The sequence below is a fragment of the Phanerochaete carnosa genome (assembly GCF_000300595.1).
Source record: "Phanerochaete carnosa HHB-10118-sp unplaced genomic scaffold PHACAscaffold_9, whole genome shotgun sequence".
NCBI lineage: Eukaryota > Fungi > Basidiomycota > Agaricomycetes > Polyporales > Phanerochaetaceae > Phanerochaete > Phanerochaete carnosa.
The window spans coordinates 2075193-2090554 of NW_006767636.1; the positions used below are offsets into that span (position 1 = coordinate 2075193).

Genomic DNA, 15362 nt, shown 5'->3' on the forward strand with positions numbered 1-15362 from the left:
GAATCATTGGCGGGGTCAGTGGAAAGCTGGTGTGGTGTGTGACATCCGGTATGATCGTAGAAATATGATAAGCTTCCTGCTCTCCAGAATCAGAGGTGCGAGTAAACTAGATGTACACTGCGTGGGCATGGCCGCTATATTACACACTTGCGCATTTAGAAGAGAATACATCATACCATGCAAGACATACAAGACGTTGTGGCGCACACCAAATGACCGAAGGCTACAAGTTCCACAATATAATAAGTAACTCGTGCGCTCCCAACGCCAATAAGAACACATTATTCGTGAACTAGACCTTCCACATGATCATTCTCGCATAATCAAAGGCTTCTTCATTGAGTCATCGTAGTCGTAATCTTCATCTGTAATGCCAACAAAGGTTGACGCGCGGCTGGACAGGCGCTTCCTGACTCGGTCGCCTATCTGGACGTCGAACATCCCGGCAGCTCTTAGGTTCTCGAGTTCAGGTGACTCGACGTTGGTGAGATGCGGCTCATTTCCGAGGAGCCACGTGTACTGTAAGAGGCCTCCGCTGTCGGCGACGATCTTGGGGTCGAAGGCAGCACGGGCAGATGCTGGCACTCGGACGACCAGGATGCAGAGCGCGAGAAGCCCCACGGACGCCACCAGTCCGATGAGAATCTACACCATATTTTTTCAGCTGTGAGCGATCGAGATGGCAGTGCGAAGATTATACCGGTGCTAGGCTCAACTAGGAGGGCATCAGAGTTAGTATTCCGGATTACTAGCTGGTGGGAAAGACTCACGTTTAGGCGTAATCTTTGCACGGATACCGCGATGGTCGCCTCACCATGCGGAAGTGCCCCGCCCGTGTTGTTAGAAGTAAGGTTTAGGACAGGATTGAACATTGCAATGTACGCGCTTGCCGGGCTCATCAACTCATCAATGGCGTGCGCGCTGGAATAGTTCACTTGGTTCCCTGTAGAATGATGTTTACTCTGAAACAAGTCGTCGAAAACCATACCACGTACCATACCAAAACGTAGCGGCCAATGCCTTTTCGAGGCTATAGTTGATCTCCGTAATGGTCACATTCGTCCGGTTTTCCGACACAATGCGGAGGTCTTCAGTCATAAATCTGCTACGGACGTCAGATTCACTCGGACAGAAATCAGTGGCAAGGGACGAACACGTCGAAAGCTGTGGGGATGACTGGGTTCGGCAAACCTGCGGACGCGGCCATAATGGCATTTGGTATAGGGTTCTCGTCGAAGGGGGAGACCTGGAACGCCTCGAGCTCAAATCCAGGTAGCGCAACCGGAGGACTAGCCTCTGTGTAGTTGGTGGACCCCGCAATAACCGTCAAGGAACTGCTGTGCCCACTTGGAGGCGAGAAATATGGGGCGGCCTGGGCCTACAGCATTGGAATGAATCAATGGGTAATGCACACTATAGCAGGTAAAGACTCACAGCTCTGAGCTGATCAGTTAGCGCTGGATCATCTGGCCATGTCCAGTTTTTCCAAAGCGTGTTCGGCTGCAGCTTCGGCATGTTGAGCACGGGCGTGCGCGTATCGACTGCCACCTCGATCTTGGCATTTGTGATCTGTACGCTACACGCTAGCAGCTGTATAGCTGTAATCATCACTACACGTGTGCGTCTCAGCTTTTGATGGTGGCAGGATAACGCTAGAGAATTGTGCTTACCGGCAGGATTCGCGTTCGGTGGAGGAACGATAACTTGCGGATTGATAGGTCGCCAAGGGCCACCTTGGATGGATGCCTGATTCCCATCCGAGTCCAAAATAGTTACCGTAGACAGGATAACAATGGGCGCCCAGCAGGTGCCGGGAGCATAAAATAGAGGAGAGTCGCTGCAACCAGCTTCAATGTCAGCAACCTGCGCCGTGTAGATCGCTGAGGCGCTGTCTAATGTATGGCGCGCGTTAGAGTAAATATACCAACAATCGTATACGCAGGAACCCACAAGGAAGACTAGCCAAATAATAATTATGGGTCTGCCCATTGGAGTTATCGATGTTAAAGATCAGCCATGTCATATTTGGCTGTCCAGGCCGGGCGAGACCGTCAAAGGCTTGAATCGTTGAGTCTGCGTGGGGTAGAGCGGCGCAGTCAACGTTATAAACAGATGCGTTGACCGTAGCGGTTCCATTTGCGGATGGGACTGAGGGGATTATATCGTAGACCATGTTATCTTGGAGCCCCAGCATCGGTACTTGGTCATAGACCGGAAGGATATCGTACGCAGAGGCGTAGCTGCAGCACAAATGAGTTTCTAAAGCATCACACCTATGAGAAGACTCACTCGGCGTTGTTCGTGGTATTGGCAAGGACCGTGGAGAACACCGTCGGCGCCGTCGCATTAAAGGGTACCACATTGAGCGCAGTAGGTATCGTGATATGGAGCAACCACACGCCGAGCAGATAGACAGTGATATAGACGACGCCGACCATAGCTGCGCGAAGCTTGAACTGATCCCACAAAGATCCGCATGCTGCGCCGAGGCCGAGCCAAGCATTACTCTTGTCATGTAGGGAGGTCAGTGTCTGGCGGACGTAAAGGTCGCTTCGGAAAGCAAGAGACTGGGTGTACGCGACCAGCACCGCAAGAAAGATCTAAGGGAACGATGAGCATGACCCATGCACCGGAAGTACCGACTCACCGTTCCAAAAACCTGCATCAAAGTCGTCACTATCAGCGGGTACCACTCGAGCGAGAACGGCGTGATGGCGAAAGAGACAGAGCGTTCGTAGTGCCCTAGGGACACGAGGAGAAAGGCGACGTGGATGAGGATGAGGAGGACATGCAATGCGATGCAAATCGATACCCGCAAGTGGTACGCTGATGACCCGGTCTTTCGAATGTCTGCCTCTGGTCCTTGCGAAATGTCCCGCCCTGAGCCCAAAGGTAAGAATCCGCGAGTCGTACGGAACCTCTTCTCTGGAGCATAGTCCATGACGGTGCGCCCATAGGTCGTCTCACGGCTGAGCGATGCGTCGTGCTGTTTATCTGCTGCACCCAGCCTGCTCGCCTGTGCCTGAGATACCAGCGGTTAGAAGCGCCAGAGACACCGGCGCAGTACCATTGTACCCGACGCTGATTTGACGGCCCCAAGAACGCATCCCGCTGTTTCGGGGCGGCATTCCATCAAGAAATCGATGGGCTAGAGTCTCATTGATTCATTTATAGGGCTGACGCGCCGCACATTCGCGTGCCCTGAAAAGGAGCGCATGGTGCTAGCGCTTCTACAAAGATATTAGCAAAGATCAAGTGATACGGAAGGAGCTGAATCTATGTCCCTTCCCGCAACAAGCACGCCGTTCAACACCATCGCGTCAGGCTCTGTTCATAAGAAATTTTGCCGAGTACCCGCAGACAGATGAATAGGCATTGCGCGCCATTATGGGCGATGGTCGCGGGAAGGCTGGCGCCGAAACTCGCGGATTGAATAGGTGGAAGGCACGCACCAGAATCAAACGTTGATACTGGGGAAGACGATGACGGTACCCATAGACTTCGACCGCGGCGGGCCCGCCGATGCCACCACTGGAAACGTTAGCCCCTGTTGCATAATAGAGATCTGACACAGACGCGCTATGCATCACTCTAGCTTTTGCTACTTATTTATCCTATTTCATTAACATCATAGCAATCCGATATGGTGTAGTGGCTAACATTATCGCCTCTCACGCGATAGCCCGGGGTTCGATTCCCCGTGTCGGAATATATTTTTCACTCGATTGCATCACCTCGTACGGATTGAACAGCGTTGGCCGCAAGTATCTTCCGTCCGATGTACTGGGGCTGTATTGAACAGCGACGATTAGGTGGTACAACAATATTGTCAGGGAAAGTACGAAAGCCTGCTTCTGAACGGCACATCCCACAAAGAACTAGAAACCGATGCAGACATAGAAGCGAGGGTAGAACGATGGACCAGTCCCGAGAGTGAAGATGTCTCTCTGTTCGAGTCACCGCCATCAGTACTTTGCGAATTGACGAGGGAGGTTCGGTGAATAGGCCAAGCTTTACTATACATGCCGTCGTTGTACGATAGATTTCACGACATGAACAAAAATTTACGCAGCTGTCATTGTCGCTATTCCAAAATCCCTACTCGACTTCCATAGCGTACCAATGGAGTAAGAGTAGGAAGTAGCTCATCTCGTCAATGATGGTGACACTATATCTTCTCCAAGCTGAAAGTAGGAATCGCAATACTGTACTTTTACGACCTTACCGGATGAAAGCCCCAAATTTGATTTTTCCGACAACTCCCCATATTCGCCATAAATCGAGATAAAATTATTGGCGGGGTCAGCAGAAAACCGGTGTGACGTGTGACATCCGGTATGGTCATAAAAGTACAGTATACCGTGGAGTACTCAGCACTCCTCCTCGCTCTTCTTCTTAAGAACGCTTTGAGATGAGGGCGAAACAGTCGGCACCAGGCATGTGAGACCTGATGGGAACGCTTTGAGATTTTGGCATTGCTACGTTATATACGAGTCAATGGGACAATAACTACAACTGGGCTAGGGCCAACTATGTACGCAGGACCCCCAGATTATCAAGGCGTGGAAAGTATCTCCTGATTACTTCGTCTGACGACCAGCAGAAGTCTAATATGGGTATACTGTGAAGCACAGCAGGTGCAGCAGACAGAAAGACATGAACACGATCCAGCCGCACTGCTTGCACCATTCCGAGCAGAAAGTCTTCGCATTTACATATCTCCTGGGCATAGACCTCCAGTCTGCCCAGCATCTGTGCATATGTCAAGCATACCGACGTGTCATACCGGGAAGGCGCGAGCACCAGTTCGACATACTCAAGATGAGATACAGAGAAGACGCATAGTAGCACGCTTGCCAGCTGATCCCAAACACTTCCGAGAACTGGGCCTTCTGGCAGATGACGTCCACGACGGGATAGCCCAACGACGATAGTGAGGCGTTTGAGGCCAGGGCGGCGAAAAGCTTCAGCATTTAGAGCTGCGTGAGGGACAATTAGCCGCAGATCCACATATTCAGAATCCCATTGACTTACGAGTAAACGCTGTACCATGTGAGTACTCGACCAAGATAAAGATATGTTGCGGCATAGTTGCAAGGGATTTGAGAAAAGGCGTAGTCCAGGAGCCGTTATAGCGAGCTATATCCAGTCGCTCCACAGGCCCTGCCTCAACTAGCCGACGGATTATGGGTGAGAGCAGATCAGTAGGACCGCATCGCAGGACGAGCGATGTGACACGTGGAAGCGCCATAGCCTTGAGCGCGGCTTCATCCAGCGGCGCGGACAGCATAAGCGTACGACCATAGAGATGCAGCTCTCCGACCGTGCCAAACTGGAGGAGGACGTCGCAGAGTGCATGCAGGTCATCCGGCCTTCGGCGAGAGTCGGCATGGAGCAGCCCATGAAGTTTAAGGCTTCCGACATGGGGAATAGCAGCTGAGGAGCAAACACTTGTGTTGCGTGCTCTAAACACTCCGCGTAGATCTAGTGTTTCCAGTTGGGGAAAGAGATGGACGAAGCGAGGAAAACTGAGTTCGACATCCCCGGCTGTCGGGTATTCCAGACTGAGAAATCGCACAGCCTGCCGAACTTGGCCAAACATCTCCAGTCCCATTATGTCTTGGATGTAGAATCTCATATCCTGGCACTCGAGATTCTCGAGACGGACAAATAGCGAGAGCGTCCGGAAACGATAGCGAAATGTCCGTTCGCGCCATGTCTTGCAGACCAGTGAGCAGGAGAATAATGGCTCCTTGCGCTTGTTCGATACGGAACCAGATGGATTATCGAGGATCATGTCAAGAATGACGTCGAATAGCTCTGGTAGGAGCATGTGCTCAATATAGCAGTACATGAGATGTTTTGTAGGCCCTGAGAACATTTGGTCAGTTCAGAAGCGCTGCTAATTAAAACAACAGCAGCTTCCAAATAAGCTGAAAAGGTACACCAAACGCACTTTTCCGCTTTGGGAATACTTGCGTGCTGGGTCACGACGGCGCTGCAGAGCATGCTTGAAGCCAGGCCGTCATGGTGACCGCGGCATGATCACGTGATCCATGACAATGACCCCAGGGCCCAGATGACCCCGTTCACCCCCATCGCCCTGCGTGCGTGCTGGCCAATCGTTATGGCGGATCATACCCAGCGTAATGTCGCTCTTAAAGCTTTCGGGCTTCTCACCTGATGCTACGAGCATCCTGAGTGCAAATCTCATCTGTAGAACGTTTCTGCGCCAGGTGGCGCCTAGTGTGCAAAAGCAATTAAACACATTCAGCTATCCCTCACAAATAGTACATAGTTCTGTTATTCAGCAATATGCCCCGACGCTCCGCAGCCAGTAAGTTTAGTACACCTCCAAAAGGTCAACAACTCGATCTTAACACATTCAGTGCGTCTACTAATGCTGGTCCTTTTTGGTCATGTTGCGCGAAAGCCCCATCACACCACCTACTCCTCCAACGGCGGGAGCGTGCGAGACGCCATTTGGTATGAGTTATTTAGGCCTACATACGGTGTACATTGGTATATTCCAAAAATAAATTCACCTAACATCACCCATTCAACCTTGTACAGCTGTATTCAGATTGGCGGGACCGGGCCATTCTACCAGCCCAAATGCCTTCTCAAGCCGGCGTAGCGCAATCTGGGAAGCCATTTCACTAAATGCGCGCTACAGCACTGTATAGAGCACGTACCCGCATCTGCTTCTCAGGTAGCGTGAAAGTTATCCTGAATCGCGTCAAGACGGGATCTGCGAACGTTGTTGTCGGTTTCTGCGTTCTGATCAGCGTACTGTCCGGTACGACTGAGAGGGGAACATACGATGAAGACGCCTTCGCGGAGCATGGAGGCGACGGCGGCGCCGAGCCTGGCTTGCGCAGAGAGCGGTTCGCCGGTAGACCCAACGGTGGGCATAATGCGATCGAAGTCGACGAGGAAGAAGACGCCAGCGGAGGCCGGAACAAAGCTGTGTCGCAAGGAAGATAGACCGCGCATCATGGTTATTGCACAAGCAAACATTCACAGAAAGTTTAAACTGACTTCAGCTTGTGAAAATCGCACCAGTTGCCGACGAAGTCAAACGCCTTGGACATCCGTTTCACGTTCTCATCCAAGTACCACCGCGTGAACGTCCCCAGTTGCTGTGCCCTGCCCTGTAATTCATGTCCGCCGTCCCCCAGGTTACCGAGAAGCACATGCGTGAATAGCGCGTCAGCCGCGGAGGAAATCGGGGTTGCACGCAGGGCAACATTAAGCATCTTGACGATGGTTGGATTGTGCTGCGACACAAGCGCACCGGCCTTGATGCCCGACGCGCCGAACGCTTTCGTCGGGCCTGCCAGGACGTGGATGCGCGACGGATCGACGCCCTGAGGATTTCCTGGCTGAGAGACCGGGAGACTCAGGATCGACACGAGTGGCGGTGGGCTGGGGACGTAGGACGAAGGGAAGATTTGGTTCGCAAACACCTCGTCCACGAGGAGATGTAAGTTAAACTGCCGGGGAAGTGTGTCAGTGAGAGAACTAACGCGGAGGTCTTGGCGGGAAGCAGACCTCTTCTGCCAGTGTAGCGTACGCAAGTACAGTTTCGGCTGGATACGCACGTGCAACAGGATTATGTGGGTTGCAAAGCAGGAGCACGCGGACGCGCGTGCCATTCTGCTGCGATGTATGGATCGCAGATCGAAGGTATGGTATGCAGTCTAGAGAAAGAGAATCCACTTCTGGCGGAACGTGTGCAAGTATGACCTTAGCACGGGCGGGGTATATGATGTCCCGACGATAGTCGTCTGAGGCGAACGCGTATCAGCTATCACAATCCGGCAAGTTAGAGAAGAATCATGCCCACCGTAGAAAGGCTACAGAAGGCCGGAAAAAAGTCAAAAATGCACGATAGTCAAATTGTTTCAAACTTACAGCAGTCAGCAGAACGCCGTCGCCCTCGTCGCAAACGGTCCACATAAATTGGGCAATGATAGAGCCTAGACCGGGCCCTATGACGGTATGCTCGGAGGTCACGGGGGATACAGGCTTAGCGTAGTCGTTGATATACAACGGGAGAGCCTGAATCGTGCTCTCGCCAAATCCGTTCATTATCGCTGATCCTGGTAGCGGGGATGCATGGTGAGTAGGCTGTTTCACAAGTCGCGATGGAGATGAAGGCAAGGCAGCACGAACGATATTTCAAGTGATTTGAGGTGATGTGACAGTGAGTATTCATGTACTGGAGACAGTATCAAAACTGTCCCATGGCGTTCGATGGTACGCGCACCTCGGAAAGCTCTTCGCTCAACAAAGAGTTTTCGGCCGTAGCAAGGCTTATCACACCATCCGGGTTAAGCTTCTCATCATAGAACCTATCTGTGATTGTGCTGTCGAACGGTTGGTGGTGCAAACGACGGATAGGGTGATACAGTTCCCTACCGTAAGTCGATTTCTGTGTCGAACCTGACCTGACCCCTCTGTGACAAGGAAGGTGGGGCCATGGCAGCCTCCTTCTGAGATCTATTACAGCCCTCGAGTCAATATGATGTTCACCTACGCGTATCTGCACGTCGAGGCCTGGGTGATGGTGTCGGAACGGTCTACAGTAGCGTAGGAAGGGCGCTTACAGGCATCGCGCGACCTAAGTACCCCGAGTCCGGGCCGAATACCGAAGATGGGTTCCATCTGGCGCTGACCTGGACTTCATCGCTTAGATATCGCTTTGAACGCGTACTATCTCCTGCTTTGCCAGCAACCCTCGGTCCTCCATGGAATTCTGCAGTCGACACCATCAGCTGCACTCAGGTCCTTCGCGAGCGTGAACGAAGAACCGTGCCAATTGCACTGCGCACACCAAGGTCGCGAACCTCGATTGGACCCTAACTTCCCCACGGTTGGCGGGCGCAGCGCATCTTCACTCGAGAACACTGGCCCAGGCTGCGGCACTGTCTCTGCACCCGACCGCATCGCTAGCTGTAGTGTATCGTACACACAACGTCTGCGCGTACACAGCTTCCCGCTCTGGCTGCAATTGTCGCCTTGAGCGCGGATTGCCGTCTGAACTTGCGCTTGCGAGACTTGCACTGATTTTTCCTTCTTATACCTATGCATCCATGCTCTCCTCCGAGGCATGTTCTAGGTCGACGAGCTTCTGATTTCGAGCCACACACCTTAACTCTTGAATAGCAGAGAACCCGAGTTCGAGTTCGGTTACGCGCTTCATCGTTAGATGGTACCTTATCGCAACAAAGAAAGAAAAGGTTCGAAGTGCCTGCTTCGTGCACTCGTAGTGTGCACCTCGGCTGGCGGTGGAAGATGGCACCGTGGTCGATGTCTGGTCTTCACTGTTCCTGGCGGAGTCCCTGGGGTCCAGCCCAATACCTGATGTATAAATCGCCTCGCAAAGTACGCTTCTGAGGATGCTGAAGAACCTTGCCTGCCAGCCATGTACAAGAACGAATATCGTGCCGAGCCCAGCGCTCCGATCCAACCAACGGACGACCTGCACGAGAAGACTCCGGTCGCGGATTACGACCTCAATTCCCTCGTACCACCGCCGCCTGAACCTCTCACCACAGACCTGGTGACTCTAGAACCCCTCGTGGTACGGACGCACCATCATATTCCTGACAAACGCTGAGCATAATGTAGCCCGTGTTGCATGCCGATGCTCTTGCCGCAGCGCTTTCTGCAGAGCCACTTGCTAATGATCCAGACGTTTGGTTCTACCCTTTCCCCTCCGGACGACCATATAGTGCGTCTCTCGCGCTCCTCGAACCTTATGCGTCATTAACACAGCTTTCTGGGCGCAGAGTCGCGTCAAGAGACGCTTGTCTACATGGAGAAGCAACGCAGGCGAGCGAACGTGCTACCATTCGCCATCGTCGACCGACGGTCAGGAGAGTTCGCTGGAACAATGAGGTTGGTAACAATCCTCCGTTTCCACCGGCACATGAAGCGCCGCGTGCGCGGACCCCCGTCGCTTGTTTGTTTCACTGTGCATCAAGGTACTCACTCGCCCGCTCTCCCAGCGTCGGCTGCGACCCCAAGCAGGCGAACCTCGACCTGCGTATGATGAGCGTGAAGCTCATCCCCAAGTTCAGGGGCTCCCCGCTCTTTGTGCATGCCTCGTACCTCCTTCTCTCTTACATCCTCAACCCCACCGCAGAGGGCGGCCTCGGAATGGTGCGCATCGGTTGGCGCTCGCCACCAGAGAACACGCGCAGCCACCGCGCGGCCGAGAAGCTCGGATTCACGCGAGAGGGCGTCCAGCGGTACGCGCTCCTGTGTCATCTGCAGATCGCTAGCAACGGAGGAACTGACGCGCCTGGGTCAGGTGCTACGAGGTCTCGGACGCGAGCGCGGTACTCCTCAGCGCGCCGTATCCCCACTTGCATGTCGTCCCGGATGGCACAGGAAGGCTCACTGAGGATGCCGTCATCTTTTCGATGACGATACACGACTGGCTGGGACCCGGAAACAAGCGGCAGAGACTCGCGGACCTGTGTGCTAAGGTCCAAGGTGCGGGCTCTCGCGAGGCGGTTTGATGGCCGATCTCTGGCCTGGAGTAGATAGGGTGGTAGCGCGGTTGCCAGATTGCCTTCTGAGCATCATTCCGCTCTTACCCCGCGATTCGAAATGATCTCTGTAGTAAATCTCGTTAGGAAAATCTATAGATCAACATGAGCGGGTCCGATAATTCTGACACTTCCGCTTTGATTGTTCATGCATAGAGTGTCCAGCCAGTCCGACCCTCAGTGCTGTAAAGATATTCAGCAGTTAGCTCTGGCGGTCAGAGGTAAAGCGTGCACATACATAATGGTTGCGTTCGACGGATCCGAGCTGTGAGGCGATCGCTGGACTGCACCTGCTCTACACTTTGTCATCATGAGCTCGCCGATGTCGATGAATGTCTTCACAGGACCCACAGCCATCCGAGACTTCTACAATCCTGAGATGAACCCGCCGTTACCTGTATGCCACTTCTCCACTAATAGTACTCTCTACTAATATGCTGCTTATATGTCAGCTCGTGGAAATTCCAGAGCATCCATTTACTGGTGACGGCGTGCGTATTTTTGCTAAATTAATGACACAGCTACCCGCGGCGAACGTAAAATCTCTCCCTGGTAAGCTTTCGCACCATGTGTCTGGCACATAGTCCCTGCTAATGTAGTCTCAGCACTGAATATGCTTTTGCGTGGGGAAGAGCAAGGCGAGATTACCCAAAGCACACAGCGGATAGTCGAGTACTCGTCCGGGAACACGGTTATCTCGCTCGGCATCTTAAGTCGCGTACTCGGCCTGGCGCCCGTCACAGCGTACATCTCGAACAAGACGTCCGACGCGAAGCTGAAGCTCCTCCGCTTTTTCGTGAGTGCCTATAACAACGCATGATGTAAGCCTCGAGACTCACCTCGTCGTGCAGGGTCTTGAAGTGTACGCATCCCGCTTATAGCAACGTGGCTTTCGGAGCTGTTGCGGCTGACAGCCGTTCTTCAGATCCCTCTTTGGCGGCCCGGCTCAGGTAGAACCCGCAGACGTCAATGGAGGTATACACGCTGCCATCCAAGATGGCAAGAAACCTGGCATCTTCAATCCAGGGCAATACCACAACGGACACGTACGTCTTCCAGTGGTAAGAACCCAATGTGCACTGCTGACTACCCATCGTGTTCAGAACTCGGAGGCACACGTACGGTGGACGGGCCCGCAGCTACATGCGCAACTGCCTGAGCTCTCCGTCTTTGCCGCCAGCGTCGGAACATCCGGTACGTCTGGCGCCTTGTAGATGGATGTACAGCGGCGCTGAGCGACGTCGACAGGCACGATGACCGGGACGGGCTCGTACTTTAAGTCGGTCAGCCCACGGACAGTGAACCTCGGGTGCGTCTCCCACGCGTCGTGTGCGTCTGCTCTTTGCTGACCCTCGCGCTTCTTCAGCATCTTCACAGCGCCGGGCGACCGCGTACCCGGGCCGCGCCCGATCGACTTGGTGCAGACGATCGACCTGCCATGGAAGGAGGTCATCGACGTCGCCGAGTACGTCGGCTCGAAGGAGTCGTACACGCGCAGCATGGAGCTCTGCCGCGAGGGGCTTCTCGTAGGACCGAGCTCGGGGCTGGCATACCAAGGCGTGCTGCAGTACCTGGAAAAGACGAGGAAGGCCGGCGGGCTTGACAGTCTGCGGAACTCAGACGGTTCAATAACCTGTGAGCATCATTAGCACATGGAAATCGGTAGTATTCTGACGATACGAACAGGCGCGTTCATCTGCTGCGACCAGCCGTTCATCTACCTTAACGACTACTTTGACAAGCTGCCGGCTTCGCTCTTCCCGCAGGTCCACAAGGAGCACCTGCTAGAGGTTGATACGTACCCGTACGGCGTCGACTGGAAGCTGTCTCTCGCAGATGCCCGCGCCATCTTGCAACCAGTGGCCAAAGTTTGCCCATGCCCCCACGACCGGAACGGTTCCTCCGACAAGAAGAAACTGAACGACGTAGCCGACCACTCATCAGTGGCAATCCTCGACTTGCGCGGGCCAGCGGACTCGCTCGTACACACATCGCTGGCATGCACACACCAAGTGCTTAGCTTCGCCATTGAGGCTCGCGAAGACCCGAACCCATTCCGGGACGCCGACGTCCTCGCGCGACAGTGGAGGGCGCTCAACATGCGGCTCGAGCCTACCGATTATGAATTCGGTGCCGCGCTGTTCAAGGGCGGACGCAGGAGAGTACTTGTCGTATCGTACGACGGGAACGCTGCGAGCGTTGGATGCAGTGTGTTGCGCGCGAAGGGCCTCCAGGCTTTCTGGCTCGATGGTAGAGTAGAGGAACTAGGCGAACTGTAAGGAGTAGGTAGAAAAGGAAGGATGTAAATTATTTGTGCATTAAACTTCTGCTATATTTCCTCGCAAAGGGCTGAAACTTACGGCGGCCGCGCAAACACAAGGTGCAGTGATAGTTGGGAGATTCGTCAGCAGAAGTGGTATTGGGGGAGTAGTCGGTAAATTAACGGCGTACTTGCAGTGGTCACCCGAGGACCACACCCCGCTGTCTTCACTCCTTCGGCTTACTTCGGTCTCTAGCTGATAATGCCAGAAAGCGCGAGCTGCGTAGGCAAAATCAGACAAGTGTCTCCAGTGTAATCGCGCCTATCTACTCCTTATTTTTGTAATTGCCAATCGCTGAAACACGAGCAAAGTCTTCAGTTCCTTACATTGCCCCACTGCACGCTATCTTAGAGCCTACAAGAAGGAAAACTGGCCAACCATCTGCTGGGCAAGAAGCGAGACATGGAAGCAAAACATGAGACAGTCAACATGGGAGGCAAAACGTGCGGATGTGGGTGTACAACCGGGGCGTAGGCTGAACAGTCGCAAGCCAGGGGCGACGGCGGAGGCTGTGTCAGTGTGTGGAGATATCGCAGCCACAGTCGCCCACAAAGACCTACAAGAAGCAGACTGGCGGTAGACGGTGCAACATGATTGCAGTCTGTTGAGTCAAATTGGCGTATTCGTGTCCGCTGATTCGCCGACTCCTGTGACATGAGTGAGCGTCTACCGGCACAAGTGCCTCACCGCCTCACCCGCAGAATTGCCTCAGCAGCCCGAAGCTTCTGAACGAGCTTTATAAAGCCGTCGCCTGCGAAAATGCCTCTTCTTCTCCTCCCCGTCCGCCGTCCTCCCATTTCACTTTCCCCACCTCCGTCGCATCTCATGCTAGGCTCGACATGGCGGGGAGAGACTCGTTGAGTCGTACAGAAATCTCGTCACTAATCGGGAACTCGCGTGAAGGGACAGTGTGATATTCAAGACTGCCAGGTGCCTTCTCAACTTCTCAACCAATTCTTCTATACTCGTTCATCACTAGTCTCGCAAACTGTTTCTCAGCAGCCCACCCCCGCAGCTCACGTGTGCGCTGTGCCGAGTTCGTGCGCACCATCGGCCCAGCTACGTAGAACATCTCGTCTGAACCGATTCACTCCCACCACCATTGCCCATCCTGCTTTCCCATACCCCTGAACGCAGCATCGCTGACACCCGATTGCATGCACCGCCCGAGAATTTCCGACAGGCCTCCAACGTCACCTTTCTATCGGCCGATGACGGCGAAAGGGTCCTATCCAGGAGTACCCCCTTGCGCAAGGCGTGTTCATCGCTATCGCGGCTGACGAGCGGGGATACAGCTCTTGCAAGTACTCTGGTCTTTGATCTGGCCTCCGACCTGCTGGACTGTTCTGCGGCAACCTTCTGGGTTTCTTTCTTCGGCGCATGTCATCTTGGCTCGGGAACTGCGCTAGTGCCCTCTGAGATCCGTCGTCTGGTTCAGTTCATGCACGGCAAAGATTCGCTCAAACGTACATGCTTCAACTCTTCTGGAAAGTACACGAGTGCTGTCGTCTGCGCGCCATGCAGTGCCGGGAAGTTTTTCTGCTCTGCGGTTACGTTCACATACTGCAAGGGACGACTTTCGGTGCTGCTTTCCCTTGCTGTACCCACCCTGCAACCTCGGACGACGCGTCTTGCTCTCTGCGACGGCCACTCCTAGCCGGTCTCCGACCGCGTCGGCTACCTTCAGTGACTAAGAGTGCTCATTAACAGCGCGATCTACCCATTGCTCAATTCCCTACCCTCTTTTCTCTGAAAGGCATGTTTCGTGAACTGTACCGGTTGGTCCGCTGAAAATGAAGCATATCGCGATTTTCTGCAATTCCGTGAAGTCGGCCCCTGGTTCTCGCCTATAATCTTTGCACTAAACCCGCCTCCCGGTCCGCTTGTTGGTGCAAGATCCTTTGTGCCAGCGAACCCGGACCGTGCGCAACGCGGATGACGTGCATTGCAAAGTGCAGTGGCCTGAGCATCGGAAGTGCTGGCCCGACACATGTTCGAACTTCGGAGCTATGCGCGCTAGCCACATTTCGAGTCAGTGCTATGTTAAACTTGCGTTGCGACATACCCTGCTTAAAAACACAGCTGTTTTTGTCGATCCACTGCTCGGCTCAGGATCGGGATGGGCTAGTCTCCGACCAGGCGGAAGCAGGGAGCCCAATGAGCGCTGGCATGCGTTGACCGCTGTGCACGCAGGGGAGTCTCCATACGCGCTCGCTAAAACAGAGTACGTGCCAGGATGTCATCAGAATTTTGTGCACATCGTCTCGGAGACTGGTACGTGTGATGACCCAAGGGACCTGTGCCGGAATCTCTTAGCGCTCGTACATTGTGGGCATGTAGTTGTACAGGAACTTGAAAATCCGATTGGACATTTGTTTTTGCTGCAGATACAACTGCATACCCTCTGCCGAATGAGCACTCTTTGCTGTCCTTGTTTAGCAACGAAAATGGACGCGAGCTCGCGTGAACCCCCGCACCG

General features: G+C 53.7%; 7 protein-coding genes and 1 non-coding gene across 8 annotated transcripts; 6 read left to right on the top strand and 2 right to left on the bottom strand.

Moving 5' to 3' along the window:
• Window positions 1-8: 8 nt before the first annotated feature.
• On the bottom strand, window positions 9-3521 carry PHACADRAFT_151151 (uncharacterized protein). Its single transcript, XM_007399864.1, has 8 exons — window positions 2648-3521; window positions 2290-2600; window positions 1951-2240; window positions 1671-1892; window positions 1435-1610; window positions 1155-1378; window positions 996-1102; window positions 9-943 (listed from the first exon to the last, which is right to left on the bottom strand). The coding sequence occupies exons 1-8, from the start codon at window positions 2939-2941 to the stop codon at window positions 453-455; spliced, it is 2115 nt and encodes a 704-aa protein (XP_007399926.1). The 5' UTR covers window positions 2942-3521; the 3' UTR covers window positions 9-452.
• A 116-nt stretch (window positions 3522-3637) lies between these two features.
• Window positions 3638-3709, top strand: PHACADRAFT_t129. The gene has a single exon. It is a non-coding gene; the product is annotated as a tRNA-Glu (tRNA).
• Window positions 3710-5035: 1326 nt separating this feature from the next.
• Window positions 5036-5327, top strand: PHACADRAFT_262658 (uncharacterized protein; the record flags this gene model as incomplete). The annotated part of the gene is made up of 1 exon (XM_007399865.1): window positions 5036-5327. A coding segment is annotated over one exon (165 nt), but the record flags the coding sequence as incomplete, so codon positions are not given.
• Window positions 5328-6492: 1165 nt separating this feature from the next.
• Window positions 6493-8579, bottom strand: PHACADRAFT_262659 (uncharacterized protein). The gene is made up of 10 exons (XM_007399866.1): window positions 8425-8579; window positions 8273-8372; window positions 8179-8224; window positions 7918-8105; window positions 7850-7859; window positions 7555-7790; window positions 7042-7496; window positions 6823-6967; window positions 6696-6773; window positions 6493-6643 (listed from the first exon to the last, which is right to left on the bottom strand). The coding sequence occupies exons 1-10, from the start codon at window positions 8484-8486 to the stop codon at window positions 6560-6562; spliced, it is 1404 nt and encodes a 467-aa protein (XP_007399928.1). The 5' UTR covers window positions 8487-8579; the 3' UTR covers window positions 6493-6559.
• Window positions 8580-9077: 498 nt separating this feature from the next.
• Window positions 9078-10652, top strand: PHACADRAFT_262662 (uncharacterized protein). Its single transcript, XM_007399867.1, has 5 exons — window positions 9078-9589; window positions 9637-9739; window positions 9798-9906; window positions 10017-10259; window positions 10322-10652. The coding sequence occupies exons 1-5, from the start codon at window positions 9431-9433 to the stop codon at window positions 10530-10532; spliced, it is 825 nt and encodes a 274-aa protein (XP_007399929.1). The 5' UTR covers window positions 9078-9430; the 3' UTR covers window positions 10533-10652.
• Window positions 10653-10840: 188 nt separating this feature from the next.
• PHACADRAFT_187478 (uncharacterized protein) lies at window positions 10841-12855 on the top strand. The gene is made up of 9 exons (XM_007399868.1): window positions 10841-10959; window positions 11015-11114; window positions 11162-11358; window positions 11414-11424; window positions 11488-11608; window positions 11666-11756; window positions 11811-11871; window positions 11929-12197; window positions 12249-12855. Exons 1-9 carry the CDS (start codon window positions 10873-10875, stop codon window positions 12839-12841), a joined length of 1530 nt encoding a protein of 509 aa, XP_007399930.1. The 5' UTR covers window positions 10841-10872; the 3' UTR covers window positions 12842-12855.
• Window positions 12856-13274: 419 nt separating this feature from the next.
• Window positions 13275-13525, top strand: PHACADRAFT_262664 (uncharacterized protein). The gene has a single exon (XM_007399869.1). The coding sequence runs from the start codon at window positions 13299-13301 to the stop codon at window positions 13461-13463; it is 165 nt and encodes a 54-aa protein (XP_007399931.1). The 5' UTR covers window positions 13275-13298; the 3' UTR covers window positions 13464-13525.
• Window positions 13526-13700: 175 nt separating this feature from the next.
• Window positions 13701-15095, top strand: PHACADRAFT_262665 (uncharacterized protein). Its single transcript, XM_007399870.1, has 2 exons — window positions 13701-13791; window positions 14067-15095. Exons 1-2 carry the CDS (start codon window positions 13723-13725, stop codon window positions 14538-14540), a joined length of 543 nt encoding a protein of 180 aa, XP_007399932.1. The 5' UTR covers window positions 13701-13722; the 3' UTR covers window positions 14541-15095.
• Window positions 15096-15362: the final 267 nt, after the last annotated feature.